At 41.4% G+C, this 17,073-nt stretch overlaps 1 protein-coding gene across 1 annotated transcript; it reads left to right on the forward strand.

Annotated features, from left to right (window-relative positions):
- The first annotated feature begins 783 nt into the window (after nt 1-783).
- On the forward strand, nt 784-9,979 carry spef1 (sperm flagellar 1). Its single transcript, XM_069188867.1, has 7 exons — nt 784-1,024; nt 2,537-2,652; nt 3,366-3,527; nt 3,783-3,825; nt 8,513-8,600; nt 8,925-9,021; nt 9,710-9,979. The coding sequence occupies exons 1-7, from the start codon at nt 916-918 to the stop codon at nt 9,842-9,844; spliced, it is 750 nt and encodes a 249-aa protein (XP_069044968.1). The 5' UTR covers nt 784-915; the 3' UTR covers nt 9,845-9,979.
- Nucleotides 9,980-17,073: the final 7,094 nt, after the last annotated feature.

The raw sequence follows: 17,073 nt of genomic DNA on the forward strand, positions 1-17,073 counted from the left end.
ACCTGCACCTAGTCACCATCATCACCAAACTAGCTACATATCCTAAATGCAAACCCCTCCCTTCGCATTGGTGTGAAAAATCCCTTCTCCAACCCATCTCTTCCTTGCAGCTCCAACTTTGTTTATTCACTCTGAATGGGGTTCGAGTCTCCTCGCCTTATGACTGGGAGGCTACCCATTAACCATTTGAGTTACGTCAACCTTTTCTCACTATGTATTCCGAACCTTCACAAGCACTCAATTATTGGATGTTGTAATGAAATACCAATAGGTGGAATATTAGGATTTTTTTTAGTGAAAATGCCTTAACCCTAAATTCGGGATGTAGGAAGTTTCTTCCGCAGAAATCACTCTGCTGGCCTTGATCACAACAGGACCTCCGTTTTTTTAATTTGGCGAGGTAACGGATTTAACAGTAGAAGAGAAGCAAAACGGGGATTAAAATTCAACAACCGGACTCTGTTGCTGACTTATACACTATCATGAGCAACCAGGGAAAAGCAATACAAGAGAATTGCCGAGACTAAAAAGACTCAGTCCCGTTTTGAAGTTTTTCGCTATTTTGTTTTAGAATATAGAACACAAAAAAGCACAACACATTAGAAAAAAAATTGTAATCTCTGTATTGTGCCCTTCAACCCCCTACCCCCCCCCCCAAAAAAAATCAAACGCACTATACTAAACCGAAAATGTGACATGCCGCCAATCCACTACAATATTTGTTACCATTTAAGAGATGCATTTTGTCCCTTCCCAGCCACCATACAAAGGCTTCGTCTCTTAGCAACCACTACCAACAATTCTTTCGAGAGGTTTAATGCTGCTCGCTACAATCAAAAGATAAACGAAGAAGAAAAAAGTACATTTGTGTGTTTAAGCATCAGTGGCGAGGCTGGTAAAACGTTTTGACTTGGGATGGATGCTGAGCCAGGAGAGGAGGTGCTGCAGGATCTGTACGCCTGGATTGACCAGATCCCCCTCTCCAGACCCAAGAGGAGTGTCGCCCGGGACTTCAGCGATGGAGGTGAAGGCTGGGACGTGATACAGGGCAGAGTCGACAAGCCTGGTCACGGGGAGCCACGGGCGAGCGTGTTTTGGTTATAATCTCTGAACTTTAAACATCTTCGACCAGTCAGAAGGGTGACTGGTTAAAGTAGGCGCAGAGTTGAATAAACTACTTGTTTAACTGACCGAAATCTTTCAAATGTTCCCAATCTTTATTAAAGTAATCAAAGGGTGTAAAACTAACTAGAGTGGGGCTGGGGCTCTCCAGGATCAGGGTTGGTGACCTGTAAGACTTAAAGTTGATTTAGGGAGACTTGTAAGACTGACTGGACTAGTGCTCTCTAGGATCAGAGTTAGATATTCTACAATTTAGGGAGACTTGTAAGACTGACCGGACTAGTGCTGTCTAGGATCAGAGTTACAGATTCTGTGATTTAGGGAGACTTGTAAGACTGACGGGACTAGTGCTGTCTAGGATCAGAGTTACAGATTCTGTGATTTAGGGAGACTTGTAAGACTGACAGGACTAGTGCTGTCTAGGATCAGAGTTACAGATTCTGTGATTTAGGGTGACTTTTAAGACTGACCGGATGGCCTCTCCGGGAGCAGGTTTGGGAGCTCTCAGTTCTCTGATTTGGTGACCTGTAAGCCTGAGTGGGTTGGGGCTCTCCTTGACTGGGACTGGAGACACCTCATTAAAGGTGACCTGTCAGACTCGCTGGTCTGGGGCTTTGCAGGAGCAGGTTTGGAGGCACTCTGGTTTTGGGTGGCCTGTAAGATTGCCTGGACTGGGGCTCACTGGGACCTACGCTGTAGTGGTCCAGCACCTTTCCTCTGCTGGTGGCACTGTCTCTATCTGCATTAAGGGGCATTGCGAGGGTTTTGGCAGACTGGAGATTCTCCTCTGGTTTTTAGGCAGAATATTTGGAGTTTTTATATACCCAAATTAACAGACTATAGTCTACAAATTTTTCTATGCAGAGCTGTTTACAACATGAGAGGGTTTGAACTATTTGATTATATAGTAAAAGATATAAGTAAATTAAACTAATTTGATCTGCAATAGACTGCCTTGCATCTGTTGCTTGCCAGGATAGGCTCTGTCTTCCCCGAAGCCCTACTTGAATAATACAGTTAGAAAATGGAAGGATGGATGAATTAATTTGGTTTAGAATGTACTTCTGCAATGTGTAGCTAACCTTCAAACACACACTTTATACATAGATACAGATGAGCGGAACATTTATACTCTTTAAGTAAAAGAAATGTGCTGGGGTTACTGAAAACACACCAAAAGTATCTTTTTCGTGTTTCTTCTGAATTGCTGAGGAGAGATCTTGGCTCAGGTGAAAGTTTCAGAAGGTAAGTGTCGACAGTATTGCATATTTATAACCGAATGGTGGAGAACAGTGGTAATCAGAAAAATGTTTCAGTAAAGTGAGGAACCATGGACAAGCATTTTAGTATTAGCCATAATATACTGTATATATAATATATATTATTAACATTTTATAGTTCTCTATCTTCCTAGTGATGGCCGCAGAGGTTGTGAACCATTTTTTCCCTAGACTTGTGGAACTACATAACTACATTTCAGCAAACTCTACCCAGCAGAAACTCAGCAACTGGGGGACCCTGAACAGGCGAGTGTATTTATTTGCTTCTGATTGAACATAAATAAAAACATCTCACAGCCAATTCTCAAATTTCCCCCCTGGCTGCTATTGTTTGTGGAAAATCCTGAGGGAGAGCTGGGAATCCAGCATTAGACCAGACACTCTCATCCACAAGCATGGTGGTCTAAGCACAGTGTAATGTGAGATTAGAAAAGCATGCTTATATTACAACTCTGTCTAGTCTGGCTTTAGGAACTGCCAGTTCATATATATGTATTGGTCAGTTTTGTTTACCCTTCTACTCCAATAAGTTTGTTCAGTAGTGGATTATAAAACATGATAATCTAATTTTAAAATTTCTTAAAATGTTCAATAATACAAACAAAGGATTACCTTTCCCCGTTTTGTAAACTAATTTGAAAACTAAGAAACTTGGCCTTGGTGTTAAAACACATCCTGATAACTGTTGAAAACACAGTCAGACAGCTCTAGTTACCTATGTTACCCAGTATGAGAACTCTTAACTTTTTGAATTAATGAGTTTTTTTTCGGGAATATTGTAGTCTAAGCCTTCCTGTAACTTTTATGAGCTGGGTTAATATGAGTAGTAAAATAAAAGTTTGGGGTTAAGAGATCAACTATCTCTCTCCATTTGTTTTTATAGCTTTTATAGTGTAGCCTGCCCTGCTGAGGCACTACTGTTTAAAAGGTATTGATTGTCTTCGCTGTTGTATTTTCAGGAAGGTGTTCTCCAAGTTAAACTTCCACGTGCCAGAAGAAACAGTCAAAAAAATAGTTCTGAGTACAGCAGGAGTTATTGAGCCTGTCCTCTGCACACTGAGAAACAAGATTAATGAGAAACGCTTAGGAAAGTCTATGAACGAGAAATCAAGGACGCTGCCACAGGTCAGTCTGACACCAGACATGCTGTTTTAGTACTTTCCTTTTATTTCAGTGTAGAACTCAGTATCTTGCTTATGAGGTGGGAATTAGCTTTCATGGTGTCCTGAAGGAAAATTCCCTTTCTTACCATTCTCCTGAATGTTATTATTTCGCCCCCATGCTTTCTGCCATCAGGCTCATAGTGTCTTAGTGTAAATGTGGAAAATGCATACAATTAAAAATGTTTTAATTATGGATCTCCTTTGCTAAAATTATTAGGACTTGGAATACTACAGCATCAGCAATGAGCAATCACAAGCAGGTAAAATATATTTTTCAACTTGTAATCGATAAACATTCCGTGCTAATTTCTGTACTTATTACTTAGAAGCTATAAATGAGATGATACCTGTAGGGTAGTTGTAACATTTTGCTTTTGAAGATTTTCTGTCCTCACATATAATGAGATGTAGGAAAAAAATGCTGTAATTACCTTAAGGACAGTTATACTGTTAGGATTATGGAATGAGCATATTTTCAGTGTAACACCAGACAGATGGAAGCATTAATTATATCAGAAAGAGCGATGTGGTATCATCAAAGTGGTTTTAGTCCACGTTACATCCTGGAGGCACAATAGCCTATAATTCCACATTGTGGAAAAACCTACTAGTCATGTACCAATTACTCACCACAAAAAAACAATAGGAGAAATAAAGCACATCATCAGTTCAATAATTTAATTAATATAGTTAGGGCTTTCCTGCTTCTGCCTTTAGGTAATCATTAGTGGAATGGAATTTGTTACATGTAATAATGTCTTTTTCTAGCATTCACCTCAGTGATGTGTGCTCCGATACCAGTACAAGAGGCATCTCGTTTCCTGCCCACATCATAACTGTGTGGACCACAGGTCACCTTCTTCCTGTATGACTGTCCAGGGATCTCAGTGATCTGGGCATGTTCCTCTGCGGTTCCCTTGATAGTGCGCTGCAGTTTGCTAAGTGCTGACTGACACTGTGTTCCGGGTGAAGTCATACTGGTCTGGACTGCAGTCAAAAAATGCATGATTTGGGGGGGAAAAACCTGTGCTCAACAGTTAGTGGTTCTTTTTATTTTTTGACGTTCAAAGGAAGTTTATTTAGATATTTTAAATATACATTCTAGTCTTTAAACTGGCAAGAACCCCTTTGATCCTTGGGGTAATGTCTTGGCAAAAGGTGTACAAACAGCTAGCAAAGGTTAAAGAGGAGGCGTCCCAGTGTCACAGCAGGCAACATTAAGAATGTTCTGACATCCATTTTCTTCACAAGCTTCATGATGGTATATAGCCACTGTCTCCAATTATTGTATTATAATTTTTCAGTAGAAAATGTGAGATAGGCACACCCTCTCCTAATGAGTAATACATTTACTGTCTGCAATGATGTTTGCACGCAACACTAGATCATGGAAAAATGATTATGGTACTGTAACTCTAATAAAATGGGAAAATGCCCTTGACTGCATTGTTAAGAATCTGTGCTTAATTTATAGCTCTGCAGTATAAGATTTTTGAGTTTATTTTTAGCTACAGATCATATAGAGAACAAAGAGAACAGTTTCCTCAGAAGAAAAAAGTTTCATTTCCTCCGGTTTAAACACGGTATGTGAAAACCCAGGTGTGTTAGTGAGATGTAGCAATGTCTCTTCAATGAACAGGCCCAGGGAGCTACACAGATGTTGTGCTGCAAACAGGAGGCACTTGTGCTCACTGGGAGTTGAGCAAGATGGCCTGAAAATTCAGATTGCAGGTTAAGTGCTGGACAGTGCTAATACAATATTTCAGCATATGACAGGCAGAGCAAGGATCTTAAATAAATAAATAATAAATAAAGATGTTCTTGTGATGTTCCTGACAAATATTTCTAATGATAACACAGGGTCTAAAATAATACCAAAGTTTTCCACTTCCATCAAGGGTCTGAATTCAGCACCAGTCTATAACAGCACTGAAGTCACCAACATTGCAACAAGCTGAAGTTGGACACCTGTGAAAATAACTTCAGTCTTGTTACAGTTTATCTTAAGAAAGTTCTCTTCTGTCCATAAGGTTAAACAAGACAGAGACCTGTAAAGTGCAGGAGCAGTGACAATACTATATGATTTATTCTGAAAGTAAATCTTGAATATTATCAGGGAAGTCCACGTTTGTGATGGCAAATAATCTAATATTTGCAAATAATGTAATGTTTGCAACATGTAAATATAAAATAAATATCCCAGAACAAAGTCCTCTGGGACTCCCTGCATAAATGAGACCATATCAGTTTTACAAATTGACTCTTGGTAGCCAAATTGGAGTCAAAACATTAACGCATGTACCAGTGATCCCTAGGTAATTTTCTGTAAGATCCAGATGGATGCAGTGATTAACAATACTGAAAGCTGCACTTAAAATCTTATACGTAAGAATATTAAGGGAACCAGAGTCAGAAACCTCTTTACACAGAAGTCATCAGTATATCATTAACCACCTTAACAAGAGTTGTTTAATTGTCTAAGCTGAGGTTCGAAGAAGCCATTAGATGTGAGATAAGACTAATTTAACTGTCACTGACCTTTTCAAAGGCCAATTGGAAACAGGACAGTAGCTGTTAGTTGTAGTAGTAATAACCAGGCCAGTTTTTTCACTCAAGTGTGATAGCAGTGTACTATAAACCTACAAGAACAAGAGCAGTTTTCAGGCACTCATTAAAGGGGTTAATATAAAAAGACATTGCAGAGAATCTAGGTGTGAGTCTGTTGTGAGTGTGCAGCTTTCTTTTGCATTGAGATATTTATTTCTGGTCAGACTTAAAACTTGGAGTAATGATGATGGATAGTGGCGTCCAGGTGTCCGAGACCAAAAGGCTATCCCAGCCTTTTTCTTCCAGACAAAGGTTTTTTTTTTCCGCCTGCAGTGACTTGTGCAATAGCATATTTCTCAACAAATGAGAACATATGTTTTATGTTAGAGGAGATTTCGGAGTATTAAATTCGTCATAGTTGAAGACTGTGTGGAGCACCAGTATGACAGCATTTCAGATTAATTGAACCTTTTAAAGTGGTTTTAAATTCGTGTTAGTGTTATGGGGTGGTGTGGTGGTGCAGTGTGTAGCAGTGCTTCCTTGTAGTGGTTTTGGCTCTGGGTTTCATTTCTGGGGTGCTATCTGTGTGGAGTTTGTATCTTGTCTTTACCAGGTGCTCCAGTTTCCTCCCACTGTCCACTGGTAGTTTAACTGGCTTCTGGGAACATTGGTTCTGATGTGAATGTGTGTGTGTCTGTGTGTTTGTGTGCCCTGTAATGCAGATAAGGAATAAATGAAAAGAGCAATAATATTAATATTGTGATAAGCTTAAAACCACCGCAGAGTGAATGAAGCCAAGGGCTTGTAAAATCACAGACCCAGTGGAAAGAGTATTTCAGACAGAAAATCTACTCTAGTAACCACACAGTCTGACACATATTATAGGATTTATTTCCACTGTGCGGGAGATTCTTGTTTCTCTGTTCTTAACCATTTACATAGTCCTGAACTAGACACTCTGATTGCTGGCCCTTAATCCATATTGGTTGGGTCTGGGCTGTGAAGTAAGAAACAGAAGCATTCCTCTGCTCTGTGCGCAAAAAACCCTTATCTACTGTTATCTGGCAAGAAGCTTTTTATCTCAAGCCACTCTGTACACCAGAATGTACCAGCACACCAGAGCTGCATGCTCTGTAAAGCCTCACTCGTAAACTGCTGTGAAATTTTCACTAAGCATTAACGACGCTAGTCAGTTCTGCAGAAAACAGGGCTCCAGTTTTTCCCAGACCCCTGCACTGACTCTCGTCACACTCCTCTCCTCTCTTTCTCTCTCACACACAATATTTTCTGCCACCTTGGGTTGTGTGAGGTAAACATTCGGATAGAGAAGCAGTTTTGCTTCAGAATCTTTACGCAAATGTTGAATCGTGTAGCACCTTCTGTGCCAGCGGATTTTGGTGGTTTAAACTGAGGTCAGTATTGACCTGGGCAATAACACAGCCTCCCTTCAGTGACCACCAGAGAACCTTTGCTGACTCTGTCACTTCAGCTCAGCATCCTTTTCCTCTTGCCTTTTTGACCCTTGTGTTTAGCTCACCAACACAGAGCCTAATCACTTAGGTCTTGCTCTCCAGAGGAATTCCCATGAGTCACTCTGGGCTTAAATATGTAGGTTTGCGATTTAGAGGATTCAGAAAATCACAGGGACTGAAACCCTCAGAAAGATCTCTTAATTTTAAGGTATTTTAAGTGCATTTAGCACACATCTGAAATCAGTCCCATTTAATCCAGTATGATTTGTACATCTACCTATCAGCATCTGTAACAACCTCGCTGATGAAACTGACGTTCTAAACGTAACCTTTATTTTTGTGCTTCCTTGACTTTCTTTTTGTTTTGTCAAAAATATTTTGTAATGTGGTGGAACAGTTGCGGATTCACCCATTTAAAGCGTCAGTGTCCCCCCACTAGTTATAAAGTTGTTTTTAAAGTATTGTGCAATCAGGGCCCACTTCACTGCAGTTTTTCTGTTTCCATGTGTGTTTTATTTTCGCTCTTGACATGTAGGTCAGGTCAAATAAAGTTCTACCCTGTAATCCCTTATGCTGCCCGGGAAAAGGCTGTCTTTCCCCAAGAAGGCAGAGGCCGATATTCAAGTAAGAGTCCTCTTGCAGCTTTCACAGAGAGCTCCCAGCAAGCATTTCAGCTCAGATTCCACGACTCCATCCATCATTGCTTTTATGTTGATTGCCATGTAAGAAAACGATATTTTCACACCAAATTATTGGTTCTATTAAAAAAGAAGTTTCTGGAATTTTACCGTGCACATGAGAAAGATATATCCTTGTCCTCTCCAGAGCTGTTTCTTTAACCATAAGCTTGTCTATGTCATCATGTAACACTATCTCTTCATAAAAAAAAATTGCAGAACACTAACTCTGCTTTCTGTCTGGGTTATAGGATATGTACAGGTGCCAAAAGTATATTCTTACACAAATGAAGCTTCAGAACAGAGAAGACTGGACTGGACATGTTCCCAGACAGACAGGTAAGAGTCAGACGTCAAGCCTGAGCCCAGAAAACACGCCAAAGGTTAAATGATCATACAGTGAAAGTGACATTCATACGTCGATATCATATTGTTTCAACAGATTAGAATGTCCTTTATATGAATAAAAACAAATCCAGTACTGTACATGATTATTTATTTGGTGTTTTGTGTGATGATCAGATATGGCACCGTTTCAAAGAGGTATTCAAATTACAAAACCATTGTGATGGTGTGTTCTTTGAGTACAAGGAGCCATTTTTAGCATATACCGTGTCAGTACCCATGGATTGAAAGGCTGTGTCCAACTGAAATCTCTCTTAGGCCTAAACAGAAACCGAGTTCTCATGTGGACCCTGCATTCCTGCTCCTGATGGAAGAGAAGGAACAAGCCCTGCTTGCTCTGCAGGAGACCATGGAGGTGGGTGATAATGATTGGAAAAAGCACCCAAAGTGTCTTGCTGTTATATTACACATATACTACAATGTCTACTTATCCTTTAAGTTACATCCTTGTTTAATAAGTTTCACACAGGAAGAGGGATTTTGAAATCTTGCGCAGAAACAGAGCCTGTACTTTTTTTTTTTTACAAGAGGATGGTCTATGCAACATGTTCTTCATCACAGTGATCATTGTACGATTTTCAAAATAATTTCGACACTGCTGACGCACTGCAATTATCGAATGTCGTCAAATATCAAGGGGAAAGGAGAACACGATGACATCCCCCCCGGTTTAAAAAAAAAACAAAACGTGCATGCCCGTTTGGTATTTTACTGTGCCCAGATCAACACTGGGCGTGCAGAAGAGTTAGAACACAAAACCATTTTATGGAGGCAGGTGCACCAGGATATTACACTGGGGACCCAGCAATCCCTCTTGCTGTATCAGCCCCATGAAATAAACGAGAGTTGATTCAAGTGTACTGTTAGTAACTCAGTATGATTCGTTTGGATGTGGGATACAAGTGAGAGCAAAAAGAGTGCTGTCCTCAACATGCACTTTAATGAAAGTGTGCATCAAGCCCACCTGCTGCCCACTGATGTAAACCAGGCAGTGCTCACTTGTCACCGTCAAGCACCAGGGATCTCTGCCTGCTCATCTGCAGGTGGCGGTGACGCGTCCCAATGAAAGTGGCCTGAGGAAAGAGATTTCCTTTCGCACAGCTGCGGCAGGAAGTGAGAGGATGACATGTGTTGGCAGCGCCGTGTTGGCAGAGAGAGAGGACAGAGGAGCTGGCTGAGCAGACGACGAGCTATCGTCACAGCACTTGGAAGTTTTCTACTTTCATACACACCGTCGGGCAAATAACCCTCAACTCGAAATAGATGCCGTTAAGTGAATTGTCGGGACTGGCTGATGTTGTAATGGCTCATTTTTCTTTGCAGATCTTGCAGATGAAAGTAAACAGACTGGAACACCTTGTGCACCTGAAAGACCTGCGAATTGATGATTTAACAAGGCAGCTGGAGAGATACAAGTCAAGAGCTCACATGAAATGAAGTTACTTCTCTTACTAGCAGGAGAAGTAGAGGAAGTCAAAAAAAGTTCTATGCGATTCTTCGTATATCCAAGGTAGACTGGTGAAGGATAGTTGAGAATCGAGGACCCCTGTACCCTTCCCAAAATATAAATTTCCATAGGTAATAGAGCTGGAGGTCAAAATACTTTAATTCAGTTTGTTCAGTGGTGAAGACGAGAACAAAACAGAGATCGGAAACGGATGAGGGATCAAGCAGCAAAACAAACTGTAGGAAATGAATGTCCTTCTCTTATGTGGTACTGTATGTCATGTCACAAAAGTTATAAATAGAATCCAGACACTAAATACATAGAGTGTTGTATTGTATCACATTGCTGGAGTTAATTGTCACTGATGGATTTCTATTTATTTTTGTTATTTTTGAGAAATTGTGAAACATCAGTTAGAAGCACCGTTGTCTGTATTGCCTGTTTTTTAATTAGGCCAAGAAAACCCTATGAAATATATTTGAACTATTCTATAAATGTATTATTAATTATTGTGTCCACTGATTTGGAGACAGGTTAAGCTCCGTGTGGAGAAGAAAAGCTGTAAAACCCAATCCCTGAGAATGAACACAGTATGATGGTTTCTAAAACCCAGCAATAAATTGGTGAACCCTGCAAGGCTCGTCTGTTTACGACTGTATAGTTTCTTAAATGTATGAGTGTAGTTCCACAGAAAATGCTTCTTTCTACATCAATGAGTTATACCTTATTTCAAATACTGCGAATCAATTTGGCCAGAACACCACGGTTAACACCCTTACTCCTTTCGAGAAACGCCCTGGGATTTTTAATTACCATCAGGAGTTAAGACCTTGATTTTATATCTCATCCAAAGGACAGTGCCTTTTTACAGTATGGCGTCCACATCACGTTCTTTAGACATTCTCATCGGCACTGTATTTGATGAATTCCAATTCTGCATCACACGGTATATAGAATTTGAGGCTTGTTTCAACCTGATCCAGGAAAAAAAAAATAGCTGCCAGATCTCAGTAATTATGTCAGTCCTTTTATTTTATATGATTAATGGCCAAAACCTTACCCATGAACTCATTGTGCAATCTAAATTTTTGTAAATGCTTTTTGAACTGGTGCAGAACAGTAACCTGAAGATTTTAAAATCTATTTAGTATCAGTATCTTATATTGGATAATTAAATGTAATGAACTGTTGCGGAAATTGGAGGTTGACTTAAAAGAATCATAAATATCTTCATTATGAAGTGCAGTTTTTGATGTGATGCATTACCTTATGCCTTCTGAGGTGGCAGTGATGGATTGGTGTTGCCACACTGCTGTTAGGACAGGAAGTTGTGCTCAGTATGGTTGTTTTCACTCTCCATTGCAACACAGATATCACAAGGTGTCTTAACAAACAGCAACACAGAGACATGATACCATTACAGAAGAAAAACAAACCTGCTTTTTCAAAATCCCATGAGATAGCAATAGGTTATATATCAAGCTGAAGATAAAGGAAACTTTGACTGTGAAAGAGCTGTATATGATGTCTTAAATACCCTTAGAATTCTTGGAGGGGTCCACTTCCAGACAGGTTGTGTCACCTGATTTTGTCAAGACCACAATCTGGACAGTGTATCGTTACCCTGCCACAGAAGCAGTACTTGATTCCTTTCTGCCTTCCTCATCTGAATGCCATTCTGACTTCTCTTGCTCTTTGTGTTGTACACTGAGGAAAGACAACTAGCTAAAAGAAACTGTCCCTCGGGTGCCCTGTGAGCTGACCAGCACCCAACATGTTCCTCAAGTCCTGGTGAAACCTGTGACCACAGTCCTTTCTGCATGCAGAGAACACTGTACTGTCAGCACCTGCAGTCTCATCACCCTGAACACTACAGTCCAGTCCATTCATTTCTACTGGTCTAGTGCAAGCTTCCAAATGGATGAATTCCAATATCTTGCTCCAACTTATTTTTTGTTCTTCATTCACTCTTAATTTATACTGTCTGCTCCAGCCGCCTCTCAGCAGACAGGGCTGTGGCTAGATAGCCCTCCAGCCTGTTATTATTAAGCTTATTTCATGAGTTCTGCTGTGCCCAGGGGACTGTGTTGAGTTAAAGGTTCTGAGATCCTTTTTTCCCTCAGCCAGACTGGGTAGCCCACATTTGTGCTACTAACTTTACACTTCCTCAATAGTTGCAGAAGCCAGTTTCAGGAAAGTTTAATGCTCGGCTGGATAATTCCACGATGATCCAACCTTTCATTATTAGAGGAACCCTAAACTGCTCTAGATCAAACCCCAGCTTACTTAGCTACTTACAGTACTTTTAGGTTGATGGGTTTTTGAAAAGTACAACAAATTTAGTTGTCAGAAGCAATGTTGGACAGAGCATCTGATTTTATGTAGAATTGTAGCATTATGATTATATTGTGATTAAAAACAGCTAGTGGATCTGTCAGATTTATACACATACATATTTTCAAATACTGTAATCTTTATTTATGTCTAGAGTTCGGTGAGGTATTAGTGCTTCATGCAGCTTGAAGCTTGTGGCTGTGTTTTGTAATAGCTGTATTGGCTAGAAAATCCTTTGAGATGTAAGAAATATATGACCTTAAATACCCCTGGAGCTTAACAATCCCTTTCTTCTTCTTCTTCCTCGCGTGTATTCTGTTGAGACACCAGTTCAGACACTCAAATTGAAAACAAGTGTGGATGTCTGTCCTTGCCTCGTCTTTGTTAGACCTGTGTTTACTTTGAAGGGCTCCAGTTGGATCTCTTATGTTTGCGTCTCATTTTTTTTTTGAAGGACCTTTGCTTGCAAAGAATGGAGTTCTGTTTTTCAAAGTTACCAACAGTGCATTTTTAATATCTTACCCATTCCCTTCTCAGACCGCAGAGTTTAACAAGGAGGGGGGGAGGGGATTTTTTTTCAACAGTTGCTGTAATTTAGTTTTGTACCTCAGCTCCATGAACTGCATTCCCGCTGACCACAAGGCAGAGTGTCTGTGACTCATCGGCCTCCTCAGAGCTCTCTTCCTTGAGCGCTACAGACCTCTGAGGAATGTCTTTATCAGAGTGCTGGACTCCTGCATAGCTGCTCCCTCTGATTCACCCTGATTCAGGGCATAATACTGACTGAAAAAGCCCCAGGGTCTCATGCAGCAGAGCAGTTTCACATGAGCTCACTATTCCCCCTGCTAAAGCATGAAATTCATTTTCACTTTTAAAGGCCTGTGACTGGATCCATAAAACTCCTTGTGCATTTAATCTTAAGTGCTTCAAGCACTGGATATTTACCCACAATGCTTGATCAACGGCAGGATCCGTCAAGTCCTGTGTACCCTATGGAAAGGACCCTGTGCAACTGGTCTGCTCAGCATAAACTGCAGTTTTTGTAAAGAAGAAAGTTTGAACATATTTAAATTGTCAGGGTCTCATTCTGATGAATGTACTGTAGCTATGCAATCAGGTTGTGAAATGGAGTTTCCTCTGGTGTTTGTTTTACTTGCTGGGGTGGTATCAGGGAATTTGGCACTTCGGGAAATGCTCCGAAATGCAGGGGAAGCTGACTGTTAAGAGTTAAAACATGTTTCGTATTCTACAACCTCTGGAGCACTGGTCTGGAAAGGATCAGTGCTGGGGGACCGGTGCCCTTCCTGCCAGCCTGACTGCACAGGGTCAGAGGTCAGAGGTCACGCAGTCAAAGGGTCAGGGTCGTTTCCATTTATCCCTCTGTTCATGGATTTCAGTTGCAACACTGAAAAAACACAACCTTAATTAACCAGATTTAAAAATTACTTACTTTCAATTGCATGTAATTATAATAAATTGTTTAACAACTTACAAGCCATGAGGAATTATGTAAAAACATCTGAAAGTCTTAACTAAGTTCAGTCATGTTTACTGTGTTTTCTAATTTGTTTATCCAGCTGAATTTCATCTGTTTTCATTCATTTCTGAACGAATAATGAGGAAGGTGGACACCCAATGCCTGTAATTAAGAACTGTTCTTTCTCCCCCAGAGACCTGTGAAGCAAGATTTCATTATAAGAAGGAAAAAAAATATGAACTGTCTGTTCTCTGCATTTCACAGCCATTATCTCATCGCCCCCCCGCTCTCCCCCAGGTGAATGATATGTGAATTCTATGGGATGAAACACGGACACATAAATGCAAGGGACTGAAATAAGTAATGGTTCAATAAGGAAATCTAAAGAGGCAGTAGCAAGAAAGTGATTTCATAAACAGCTTAGGATAGGAAAATTAACAATCTGATACACAATGTAGATTAAAAGAGTCAAGATCATGAGGAAAAACGAAATGAACTGAAATCAGAGCAAAAGTGCAGCGTGACTGTGGTCGCTCAGTGGTGCTTTAGTAAGACAGCACCTCGGAGGAGAAGGAAAGAATTTCAGCAATGTCTGCATTAAATTGGCACTTTGGGGTAAACTGCTCCCTGCAGTACTTCTTAAATTCTTTTCGGTTTCCAATAAAGGGATATATTTTCGATCTTCATGCGGATGACGAATAGGTATGTGCTGCCCAAGCTTGATTACAGGAGCTTGATTTCTTCATGACTCACTCAATAAATGATAATGACAGCGTGGTAACAAAAAAGAAATGAAACAAACACCCTCAAGACTTACACAGCCAGTCCAGCTCCCTACATTTAAATGTCACACCTCCATGTTCACAGAGCAGAAAGAATCAGGGCAGTGACTACACAAAGGCCGGTAAGCACGTATTCCTTACGCACTGCTTTATTCTCATTTAAAACACCATCCCGATCGTGGCCATTTAACAAATGAAGATGATGTTTTTAGGATTACACAGCCCCAAGTCATCGGGTGACAGCACATGCGCTTCATTTCACATGTATTCTGGTGAACAGAAAGGGGAAACTTGGGCATCATTTCCCAACCTTTTCTTTAAAAAAAAACACATTTCTAAGCTCTTAAAATCTACAGTTCCCCACTGTGAGTAATACAGAGTGGAGACCTCTCTGGCACTATCACCTCATCCATTCACGCTCAAAGTATGCGCTATGAGCTATGAAAGTCAATGAATGATTAGATTTCAAAGTGCAAGGCAAGTAACAGCTCAGCACCAAGAGTGGGTTACTTATCTGGCCTGGATGAGAGCCCCTTTGTTTAGACAGGCCGCCATTTGCTCTTGAAGATACCTGTGCTGAAAGTCGCTGGATTAGACACCAAAAGGGACAGGGCAGTGGGAGTAGCTGCTGCCCCTCTCAAACATTCCCCAGGCTTCACCTTTCAAACCATGGAGTTACTTCTGCATTTCGCTCATATTACACAGACAGTGCCGCCTGCCGCGTGCAACTGTACAACTCCTTTCCCTGCTCTAGCGCCTTTCCGTTTGTCTCTCCTCCCCCTGATCTGCTGTGCAGTGGGGCTGCTGTGGCTCCACCTGATTGTTGCTGCACTTCAGTGAGGGGATGGCAGTGGAGCCCTACTGTAGATGTAAAATGCTTTGTGATCCAAAGGGATGAAAAGTACCAAATCAATGCATTTATTATTACTCCTAATAACAGATGCTTAGAAAGAACCAGTCTATTGTAGCTTAAGCAATCTGTATATTTCTAAGTAATTTACATGCAAGGAAATCCCCACCAAGCTGAGTGAGCACTGTGGGGTTGTGATAACAGGCCCTCCTGGGACATGCAGGCCTGTGTTTGACCGGGGTTTGAGACTGGCCCCCTGCTCTACTGCTGTCTCCCTGGGGCAGGACCCCCGCGGGCCAACCAGAACTTCGGAGACCCCAAGTCCTCCAGGAGCCGCCTTTCCCACCCACAGAGAGCAGAACGTGCTTTCCTAACCAGGCAGGGAAGCCGCCACTCAGCCACGTGTTACTTGCAAGCACTAGAGCAATTATTCAAACAATTAGACGGGCTTTGTTTTCCTATGGAGGAGGTGCAACGACTCAAAGTGGGGCGATTCACACTTTGACGAACAGCTGGAAGACTCCATGCTGATTAACCACCACTCTGGGAAGAAATGCAAAGAAACCAGTTCACCTGGCAGAAGTGTGGAAACAGCTCTCCTCCCATAATCATGTTGCTTGAGGTTTATTTCTTGGTTCCAATCAAACAAGAGCGCAATTAAATAATCATTTTCTGGGGATTGCTGAATGGACAAAAGGAAAGCAACGCAAAGGTCTACTCCATCTCGCTCAGTTTTGTAACCCCTCACAGTGCACTGAATCCGAGCAATGGAATATTTGTTCCACGCCACTGTCTCGATGTTCGGCACACAGACTGCAAGATTCAAGGGCGAGGTTTCAGATCCGCCCGCGCACGCCTGAGTAGACAAGTTCACCGATCAAAGGTAAGTGCTCAGGGTGCACTTACTGGAGTTTAAGTGAGAGTTTGTCAGAAGAACAATCACCGTCTCTCGGGTAACACCACTGCCTGACGGCCACCCTTCTAACATCTCCAACCCTGCCGCCAACACAGCGACCCTCTGCTTCATCTGGGAGATTTAAATTAAAGTTTAAACCCCCACAGGGTGCTTGGCTCCCCCAGGAGCCCAACAGAGCAGGATTCCTCTGCTGGCTGCGGGATTTAAACTGGCAACCTTCCAGCCACAGGCGCAGATCCTTAGCCACAGTGCCACTGCTCTACCCGGCCCCAAATATTATGTATTTGCCTTATAATTTGCACTATCTGCACTTTGCACTATGTGTATCCTGTCTACAATGAATCCCCTATGAATTGGCTACATTACTCTGTTCTCATCCCCACCGATAGCTGATGTGTGGTGAGCGTTCTGGCGCACTATGGCTGCCGTCGCATCATCCAGGTGGATGCTGCACATTGGTGGTGGTGGAGGGGAGACCCCATTACCTGTAAAGTGCTTTGAGTGGAGTGACCAGAAAAAGCGCTATATAAGTGTAAGCAATTATTATTATTACAATGTCTATGTCAGTGTCCTGTCTGTATTTGCACCTTGGACCAGGAAG

Source organism: Lepisosteus oculatus, chromosome 4 (genome assembly GCF_040954835.1).
Source record: "Lepisosteus oculatus isolate fLepOcu1 chromosome 4, fLepOcu1.hap2, whole genome shotgun sequence".
Taxonomy (NCBI): domain Eukaryota; kingdom Metazoa; phylum Chordata; class Actinopteri; order Semionotiformes; family Lepisosteidae; genus Lepisosteus; species Lepisosteus oculatus.